The sequence below is a fragment of the Alexandromys fortis genome, unplaced genomic scaffold (genome assembly GCF_014885135.2).
Source record: "Alexandromys fortis isolate MF-2015 unplaced genomic scaffold, M_Fortis_MF-2015_v1.1 scaffold_21, whole genome shotgun sequence".
Taxonomy (NCBI): domain Eukaryota; kingdom Metazoa; phylum Chordata; class Mammalia; order Rodentia; family Cricetidae; genus Alexandromys; species Alexandromys fortis.
The window spans coordinates 15,146,543-15,157,280 of NW_026067905.1; the positions used below are offsets into that span (position 1 = coordinate 15,146,543).

General features: G+C 43.5%; 1 protein-coding gene across 1 annotated transcript in view; it reads left to right on the top strand.

Moving 5' to 3' along the window:
* Rgsl1 (regulator of G protein signaling like 1) overlaps positions 1 to 10,738 on the top strand; it is a 66,316-nt gene that overhangs the window by 31,072 nt on the left and 24,506 nt on the right. The window contains exons 11-14 of the mRNA XM_050135124.1: positions 3,242 to 3,435; positions 6,691 to 6,808; positions 7,944 to 8,058; positions 9,948 to 10,077. Coding sequence (XP_049991081.1) covers positions 3,242 to 3,435; positions 6,691 to 6,808; positions 7,944 to 8,058; positions 9,948 to 10,077 — 557 coding nt within the window. The remainder of the gene's footprint in view (positions 1 to 3,241; positions 3,436 to 6,690; positions 6,809 to 7,943; positions 8,059 to 9,947; positions 10,078 to 10,738) is intronic.

Consider the following 10,738-nt stretch of genomic DNA (forward strand, 5'->3'; position numbering starts at 1 on the left):
GCCTTTGATGAAAGATGTTTCACTGCTGTCAATAGCACATGTAGGTCAATTTATTTAGGAGCTTTAGGTTCCACGCTGCTAAGGTGGCCTCGTGACTGGTCTCTTCCTTCCTGTGGCTCCACTTTCTAATCTGTCTCCACTGGGAGAAAAGTCTATGACATTTCCTGAGGAGGCAACAATTGTCTTTCTTTCCAATTCCCTTTGTAGATGTAAGTTTCTCTCCTGTCTGGTCCCGCAGCTGTTCAGTCCCAACAAAACACAGAGAGGCTTATATTAATTATAAACTGGTTGGCCTATTAGCTCAGGCTTATTATTAACTTGCTCTTGCAACTTAAATTAGCCCATTATTCTTATCTATGTTTAGCCAGGTGACTTGGTACCTTTTCTCAGTGCAATATTTTCATCTTGTTTCCTCTGTGTCTGGCTGATGACTGCAGACTGAGCCTTTCCTTTTCCTAGAATTCTCCTAGTCTGGTTTCCCCAACTATACTTCCTGCCTGGCTACTGGCCAATTAATGTTTTATTAAACCAATACAAGTGATAAATCTTTACAGGGTACAAGAGCATTATCCCTCAGCACCCTTATCACAAATGTCACTTAGACATGAAAAGTTCCCCAAATGTTACATCTGCTATAATTCCCTGCTCTGAGCCTGCATCCCCAGAGGCCGCCGCCAATTCCACGTGCTACTTTTTAGTGCTTTTTACTTTTGGCATGATTCCTTCTTTTTTGGCTAATTTTCTCTAAGGCCAATTTGTTCATTTTATTCCATTTTTTTTCTAATTGCTAGCTATAAGAAGAGTTCATCTATAGATTATGAAAATATAGTAATATACAAAGAGACAATCAAATCTCTGAGGAAATATTTTGTATAGAAAAAAAATGCCCACAAGAATTCTTCTGTTACTGTAGCACCTTCTATCTGTTCCAAACACTCAGAATAAATCTCCCCTGCCCTTAGATAATGGAAACTGGTTCCTGGAAGGCAATCATCATTCCTCTTGCTACTCTAGTCTGTGCTCATCCCTGTTCTCTACTCGGGCCACAGAAACAGTTCCAACGTCACTGACCATGGATAATACGAGTCTTTTCTAAATCGTATAAGTCATACAGCATGCCTTAAGATCATAGCCAGGGTCAGAGACACCACAGTTGCAGGTCTTCTAAGCTTGTCTCTAACCCCCATTCAGTGTGAGTTATTATTGATCATACGCTAGTCTCAGCCATTCTAATGATATAGATGATAATGCTATCTATATAATACATCTCATACTAATAAGGCAATTCTTGTCACTTTCTACTTGTTGTTTGTTTGCCTTTTGGGTTTCTCAAGACAGGGTCTGATGTAGCTCTGACTCTCCTGGAACTCATTATGCAGACCAGGCTGGCCTTGAACTCAGAGATCCCCCTGCCTCTGCCTCCCCAGTGCTGGGGTTAAAAGCTTTTGCCATAATACCATAATAATAAGAGTTCTTGCTCTTAATCTAAGACAACTAAGAACTCAAGATGACTTTGAAGTGTTGTGATCAAGTTTTGTGTGATTCCCATGGGGGTACATCAGAAAGAGAAATATTTTGAGTACAGATTTTAAAAAGTTAGGCTGTAAGAAGAACTCCTAAGCTGCATGTAGGATTTTAACTGCACAGAAATGATGTCATGAATAGGTTTTCAGTCCCAGACAGAACAAAGATGGGCCAAGTTAGCTATTTTTCTTGGCTTTCCATAAGGCCTTAAAATTATAATTAAAGACCAAAAGAACGGTGCCTACAGAGACGGCTCAGTGGTTAAGAGAATTTGTTGCTTTTGCAGATGATGCACGTTCAATACCTAACACCTGTGTGATGCTAACAGTCACTAGTTTCAGGGCTCCAACACCTTGTTCTGGTCTTTGCTGGTACAAGACATACAGGTGTTACACAGACAAGCAGGCAAAACACTCATACATATAAAGCAACAATGAATGTATCCTTTAAAATATTTCTGTGATAGATAAGTGCACAAAAAGATATTCAATAGCAAAAGTTTAAAATGCAATGTAAAACTTTACAGCCTCCATTTTGAATTACTATTTGAACTGTGTCTTGGAAGGGTCTGGTGAATTTCAGTGTGTGATTTTTTTATTTGCATCATTTTTATTATAAAATTATAAAATAAAATAAAAAGAATGAGAAATACCTTAAGAAAAAGCAGAGCAGGCACCTTGTGGAAACACACTGTAGGGACCAATGCTCTCTAGAATTCAACCGTGTGAGTCAGTTAGAGAAAAATAAACTAGAGAAAAGCAAATCAAACCATCAACAGCAACAACCTGAGGAAAGTGAAGAGCGAGAGGGAGTGGGCTCCACCTCCACAGTTGGTACAAACCAGCCAGGGAAGCACAGAATGGATGTGGTATGTGGGGCAGGCAGCAGATGGGAACTGGTTCCCATCTGAACTTGGCCAAAACATCTAAGAAACTATTCAACAAACTAAAGGAAATTATGTTTAAGGAACTAGAGGAATGTATGATAACAATCATTAATCAACTAGAGGAAATCAATAATCAGACCAATTATAAAACAACTAAATTCAGATCTGCGGTAGGAAAAAACGTAACAACTGCACGAAAAGCTTGCTAGACGGAATTAGCAGATTTAATGTGGAGGAGGAGCCAGGGAACTGGAAGATGGTTCAATAGGCATTATCTGTCCAGAGGGGCAGGAGCCACACAGTCGAAGGAGCCAAACCCCCCATGTGTGTACCATGAAACACACCACATAGGCAGAAAGACAGACACAAACACACAAATGGACAAACACACAAAAGAAATATAACTTAAATTTGTTTAAAAAAATTTTTTTTAAATGATGAGGACTGTACAGAAATTGAGATTGTTAAAAAATGAAGGATCAGTTTCAACAACTTAATGTACTATACCTATAGAAATGCCCAAATTTCTAAAAGCAGACTCAAAAACAAGTTGAAAGTGTTGGTAAATCTATAGAAACAACATCAAAAATTTTAAACCCCCCCCCCAAAAGTAGTGATTAAAAACCGGCTCTCCTTCGAGCAGCCTCAAAAAGTAGTGGTTTTGCCAGATGTGATGGCACACATCTTTAATCCCAGCACCGGGAGGCAGAGGCAGGCGGATCTCGCAGGCCTAGAGGAGACGTCGTGACCTGTGCCCGGCTCCTTTCCCTACTCGGAACAGTCGCCGCGATCTTGATCCTTCCCCTCTAACAACGGTGCTCTATTTTCCAGGAACTTGACAGAAATCCTTCTAAATTCTCAACACCAGGAGTGCTTCCGGGAATTCCTCAGAGACCGGAAGGCTGAAAACCCGCTGCTGTTCCTGATAGCCGTGCAGAAGATCATGATGGAGACCAATGAAAAGACTTACAAGGCCGCTTTGGAGAACATAACCAAGACTTACTTCCATGGCAAGGTCCCTCCCGGTACGCCTTTTCCTCCGGATTCCCACTTCAGTTTCTTGGGAGTAAAAGTCTGGGAAATAACCTGGCTCCATGAAAACCCCAAGAGAGCAGAGCAGGGGCGTCTCTGTAATACTCCGCGGGAGCAATATTAAGACTGTGAGAATGAATGCGGAAACAATATTTAAGCCCAAAGCCATAATATTGGTAAGAGGAGTCATGTGTAAGATGCATTCATATACATGTTCATTTCACTTCATGTTGAAAATCGAACCTTAATCCCTGTAAGGTAGGGACAAAGAGCTGCATTTTCTAAACAAAGAAAATAGAATACGTTGAAGTTAACTGGCTTATCTGATTTGTGGAACTGTAACACAAATTCAAATTACTTGATCATGAAATCAGCTAGCGTGGGGCTAAATCTAAGCCAACGGGCGTTTTCCTCCATGCCCAGATGTGAAAAGTTGAGCCGGGGTAGAGAATGGTCTGTCTGGAAATCGTTCATAAACTGTCTTGTTTTCCTGTCCGATGTGGTGTTAAACTTGACCCATGGAAATTCCTCTTAGCTGGTGGCAACAAATAAAGTATTAGCTTACAGCCCTAGCAAAAGAGGGTGCACAAGTGCCCCCCTGGAGGCAGACAAGCTGCATCAAGGCCACAGAGCAGAGCTTTCTGCCTGTCCCAGAGGAGCAGGTGGAGCTTGTGTGGGTGGGGAGGGGGCTTGTTTGTTTGCTGTTTTTTGTTTGTTTGCTTGCTTTGGTTTTGTTTATAGTTTTCTAAGACAAGGGTAGAAGTACAAAAGTAGAAAAAGTTCAAAGTTAACAAATCTCTCTAGTTCATTTGTTTTGAAACAGAGTCTTAACCACATATTCCAGACTGGCCTGAAACTCACTATGTAGCCCAGACTGGCCTAAAATGCTGACACCTCCTACTTGTGCCTGCCATGTGCTAGGATTTACAGACATGCCCCAGCCCAGTGTGTCATGGTTTGTAGGTGCAATTCGAACGTTGTAACAATGAACTCAGAATCACCGATACTGTGCTGGTGTCACACTGAGCAATTAGAAGAAGTTATAAAGCACTAACCCTGGGTGTCACTTAAACAAGAGGGAGCCCAGATGTGAATTCTTTAATTTTTCCCTGTGCCTCCCATTGTCCTCTGTCCGTATGAGTCTGAATCTGTGCCTGCCTACATGCTGTCTTGTGAATCTGCCCCTGTGTCTCTGAGTGTTCCTGTGTGTGTCGCTAGCAAGGGGCTTTGTTCTCTCTTATTGAACAGCACAGAAGACACCACGTGGAGGAAGGAGGTGAAACATTACAGAATTTTTTTTTCAAGACAGGGTTTCTCTGTAGCTTTGGTGCCTGCCCTGGAACTAACTCTTGTAGACCAGGCTGGCCTCAGACTTATAGAGATCCTCCTGCCTCTGCCTCCCAAGTGCTGGGATTAAAGGCATGCACCACTACTGCCTGTCCAGAAATGTTTAACCCAAGGGATGGGGTCACTGATTCTAACTGAGCCCAACTGATCCAGATAACAAACAATCCAATGCTGTCAAGCAATATCCATACATTGCTCCAGCATTTATGGTGGGCATTCATTTTATAAGCTGGTTTGGTCCTGTTTTTCTGTCCTCAGCCAATGATTATCATATCATACATACATGTGTGCATTAGTCTTGGGACAGAGACATGGAAGAGTACACCTTTAAGACTGCATGTTGGGAGCTGCAGATCCCTGGCCCCTTGACTTTCTCCTTGACTTTGCCTGCTGGAGTGAACTGTGCAAAACACCTGTGTCTGCAGCTGCTCTGGGCACGAGACCCTAATGGCAGGCTGATGGGCCTGCAGCTGAAATATCCCGAGAGCTGGACATGTGTGGCTCAGGATCCTTATATAAGCTTCCCCTGAGCACAATAAACTGGGTATTGGCACTCTTGTATCAAGAGTGACCCATGTCTCTGTCTCTCTGTCTCTGTCTCTCTCTGTCTGTCTCTCTGTCTCTGTCTCTGTCTCTCTCTCTCTGTCTGTCTCTCTCTGTCTCTCTGTCTCTCTCTCTCTCTCTGTCTGTCTCTCTCTCTCTCTCTCTCTCTCTCTCTCTCTCTCTCTCTCTCTCTCTCTCTCTCTCTCTCTCTCTCTCTCTCTCTCTCTCTCTCTGTGTCTTTAAGTCTCCAAGCTTACTTCCCTGCTCACGAAAGCGTACCGACCTGTAGCGGCATGGGGCACTATAGGTGTAGTACTATATAGTACAGGATCTTTTGGGTTTTTACAATTGCACCTATGTATTAGCTTCCCTTGTTAAAATTAATTACATGAGAAATCTAAGGCAAGGAAGGTTAGTTGTTACATTGTTTTCTTAAGGGCGGGTTCGCGGCCTGAGTACACAGCACTAGTTGTCTGAAGCCTTAAGTGTCTTCAGGGTGCATTGTTAACTCTGACTGTGTGGTCCAGCCAAAGGTCCTGTCTTGTAGAATGGAAGAGATATTGTTGTCATAATGCATTGCTACATATAAGAAATATTTATGTGCTGATTTTCAGTGTGAGTTCTATACATAGTTACTGGGGAGGGGGATCTCAAAGAGAAAGGAGTGCTCAGATTTTCCTTGGCTGCATTTCCAGGTCTCATTAACAAACCTTCCTACCTCTGAACACAAGGAACGTTGCCCGGATGCAGTCTTGTGAATCTGTCCCTGAGTTGATATTTGTGTCTTGGGCTCTCCTTCTGCACCCAAAGACTGTGTTTTGCTCCTTTCCTCCTAAGCCACCCCTAAACTGGAAAACTTCACCCCGGCTACAGAAATGAGTTTAAATTTTAAGATTTCATTTCCCTTTAAGCTTTCATTTTTGAAATAGAACTAAGAAAGATAGTATTTTGCCGACAAAACAATTTCCCATAACATTTAAAATATTCTTTAGGGGGCCGGAGAGATGGCTCAGTGGTTAAGAGCGTTGCCTGCTCTTCCGAAGGTCCTGAGTTCAATTCCCAGCAACCACATGGTGGCTCACAACCATCTGTAAAGAGGTCTGGCGCCCTCTTCTGGCCTTCAGGCATACAGACAGGATATTGTATACATAATAAAAATAAATAAACAAATATTTAAAAAAACTTTAAAAAAATAAAATAAAATAAAATATTCTTTAGAAATCGTCAAATTGTAGAAGGCTCAGAGTGAGGCCAGAGTGAGAACAGAGGGTCCTGAGACTTGCACGTGAAGCACCAAGCAGCAGACAGAAATGACGCTCTTCCTTCCTCCCTCCCTCTTTCCCTGTCTCATCATTTAGAAGAGATGCTGCAATGTGATGCTCCTTACATCAAAGAAACCGTCCACATGCGCCACATCACCACCACCACTCTGCTGATGCTCCAGGGCTACGTGATGAAATCTCTGGAAGAAAAGTGGTGAGCATGCCCAGACAAGGCGGGCTCCTTCTGGGGTTGCTTCCTGTCTTTGAAAAGCCACATTAAGCCAAGTTCTCCTAGTCTTCATAGCATACCGCCAGAGCCCCCCTCCAAGAGAAACACAAAACTTGCTTTCGAATCTCCTGCCTGCCAGCACCAGTGCAACACACACACATGCATACACAAATATACGTACACACATATACACACACAAACACCACATACGTGCACACACATATATATCCACATACACACACCCATATACACACAAATACACATATATAAGCACATGCATATACACACACAAGCCACACACATATATATACATATATACACACACATATATATACAGAAAAACACATACATATATACACAGACATGCACACACAAAAACACATATACCCACACAAACACACACATATATTCACACAAACACACACATATACACACAGACACACACAGTCACAAACATACATACACACATACACACACAGATGCATGCATACACAAACACATATACACACACATGAACTACACATATAAACACACTAACACACATACGTACACATATACACACATACACAAGACACAGATACACATATACAAACACACATATACACAAACACACACATACATACACACATGCACATACACACAAACATACACATAAAAACACAGACACACAGATATATATATATATATACACACAAACTCACATACACACACAGGCACACACATACATAAACACACACATATCCACACACAGACACACGCACACATACACAAACACACATATACACACACATACACACACATGCACACACATACATACATAAACACAAAACACATATACATATATACATGCAAATATACACATACAGACACATGTACATATGCACATACAAAGACATATACATATATACACACAGGCATGCACACACACACAAACGTATACACACAGACACACAAACACACACACATGATGAGGAAGAATGCAGTGTTGAGAAGACTGACTTACACTGTGTAAGAATTGAGACAATAAGAGGAGCACAGAAACTGGCTTGAAACAAGGCTGTCTTGCTGTGTTTCAAGAGCATGGCTTTGTCTTCTTTGATCTCGGTCTCCTTTCTGGTAGGTTTAAAGAGTACCAAGACATGTTCCCACCACGCCCCATGGAGGTGGAAATTGAAGTACAGCCTGTCTCTCAAAGGAAGCCCTCAAAGGCAGCAATGCACCTACAGGAATCCCAGGTCAGTGAGGAGGAAGAGAAAAGGGCGGGACAGACAGGAAAGCCAGTGTCCCTATTGACGTTTGAAACACCACTGGAAGAATTACTCTTGGAGTTGGGGGTCGTGTCGTAAGCCCTGTTTTACAAAAGGGTAATCTGAGGCTCAGAAATAATATACTGGGAAATCTCTTTCTGGTCTGCCTCTGTCACCAACTAAGTGACGGGCACGAGGGTTAGATACACGGAAATGAAACTGTCAGGGTTTTGTTTTTTCTGCCCATGTTTATTTGGAGGATGTGGACTGGCCATCAGGCCAAATGCTTTTCTAATCTTTCTGCACAAAGATTAGTTTGATTTCTACATCCAGACACTGGCAACATAAGCCTCCCCTTGCATAGGCCTGGAACAAGTGTTTCTCGGGCCGGCAAACCCCAGAAAGACAATGCCAGTGATTGGCACTGAGAACACCATGTCCTTCTCCCATACATGATTACCCCTCTTACCCTTTGTCTCATGGGAAGAGAAGAAGGGGGAAGAGATGGGGATGGAACTCGGGGAAGTCTTGTGCGGTCTGGAAAAGCACACATGCTCCTTTAAGCTTGGACAGAAAAATTGAACCCAATTCTGTCAGACTCCAAAGGTGAAATCAAGATATAGCTGAAAATTAGATTTACCCCCAATACTGTAGGCATGAAAACCTGCTACCCTTTTCCCTTCTCAACTCCCTCTGGTCATGAGCCAAATCTCCAGGGCACCACAAGTGAGTGGATGCTTGAAAATTATATGCAGAACCAGAGAGCTTTGTTCGAATTTCAGTTTTTCCTGTCAGATAGAAAGAAACCAAATGTTCTTACTGCCTGCTGTGGGCCACATACTATGCTACACACACACACACACACACACACACACACACACACACACATACATCAGTTTTGTCTTACACAAAGACTCAGATCAAGTAAACTGACCCAAATCACACAATTACAGAGAAGCTAGGCTCTTCTCTAAAAGTTTCTAGCCCCCCAAACCCAGTGCAGATTTAATACTTCCCCATTAGTTCCCTAAAACTACATTGGCCCACATTGGCCTTGCTCTTCTCTCTAAGAACTGGGGTATAGGAGTGAGCACTCTCATCAATAAGATGCTTTTAATGGGAAGTACACTTGAACGCATTGGCATAGGAAACCACTTCCTAAATAGAACCCCAGTAGCACAGACACTGAGAAAAACAATTAATAAATAGGACCTCCTGAAACTGAAAAGTTTCTGTAAAGCAAAGGACACGGTCAACAAGCTAAAACGGCAGCCTACAGAATGGGAAAATGTCTTCACTAACCCCACATCGGACAGGGCTGATCTCCAAAATATACAAAGAACTCAAGAAATTGGTCATCAAAAGAACAGATAATTTTCTAGAGGCAAATGAACTGGACAACAGTCTCCCTGTATTTATTAAAGGCTTGCAGTAGCAGAATACATTTGTTTGTGTGGGGGAGGGGACAGGAGTGGGAGAGTGAGCATGTGTAAACTTTTCTTAAGAGTTAGAAATTGGTCCACTCATCTCTCTATTTCTTTAACACTTTAAAATCTCCTGGGCTGTCATTTCTTCCTGTGAGCAGAAACTGGTTTTGGTCCTCTCTTCCTTTCCATTTTGAGTGCTGGCCCTCGCTGCTGTGGTGGAGGGCGTTTGAGCCAAGGCGTTATGATGACTGACTGGGGCTAAGCTCTTTGACTTACCAGCTATGTGGTCAGAGGCAGTCTGACCTGAGTTTCATCACCCTTGAAGTGGGAATCCACAAAATATTCCTTTGTGGAAGCAAAGATTCTGGGTGTAGTCAATAGCAGGTTTGTGGCACACAGTAGGTTTTTGGTCAATTAGCCATGCTAATGGATACCCCTTCTCTTCCCCAGAAGAGAGGATGGATGAAAATGATCGGCTTCATCAAGAGTTTTTGCAATTACCGCAGAGTTATGAAAAATCCCGAGAAATGCCAACAGTTTATAGATTTCATCCACCTAGAAATGTTCAACACCAAGGAGAGTGAGTAGTCACCCCCTGCCATCATAGTCACCCCTTGCCATCAAGGTCACCCCCTGTCCTCATGGTCACCCCCTTCCCTCATGGTCACCCCTTGCCATCAAGGTCACCCCCTGTCCTCATGGTCATCCCCTGTCCTCATGGTCACCCCTGTCCTCATGGTCATCCCCTGTCCTCATGGTCATCCCGTGTCCTCATTGTCACCCCCTGTCCTCATGGTCACCCCCTGTCCTCATGGTCACCCCTGTCCTCATGGTCATCCCCTGTCCTCATGGTCATCCCCTGTCCTCATGGTCATCCCGTGTCCTCATGGTCACCCCCTGCTATCATGGTTACCCCCCTGTCCTCGTGGTCACCCCTGCCATCATGACCACCCCCATCCTCATGCTCACTCCTTGTTCTCATGGTCACCCTCTGCCATCATGGTCACCCCCCTGCCATCATGGTCTCCCCAGTCTTCATGATCACCCCCTGCCCTCATGGTCACCCCCTGTCCTCATGGTCACCCCTTCCCTCATGGTCACCCCCTGTCCTCATGGTCACCCCTGTCCTCATGGTCACCCCTGTCCTCATGGTCATCCCCTGTCCTCATGGTCATCCCCTGTCCTCATGGTCACCCCCCCCCATCCAGGTCAGCCCATATCCAACTTCAACCCCTTTCCCC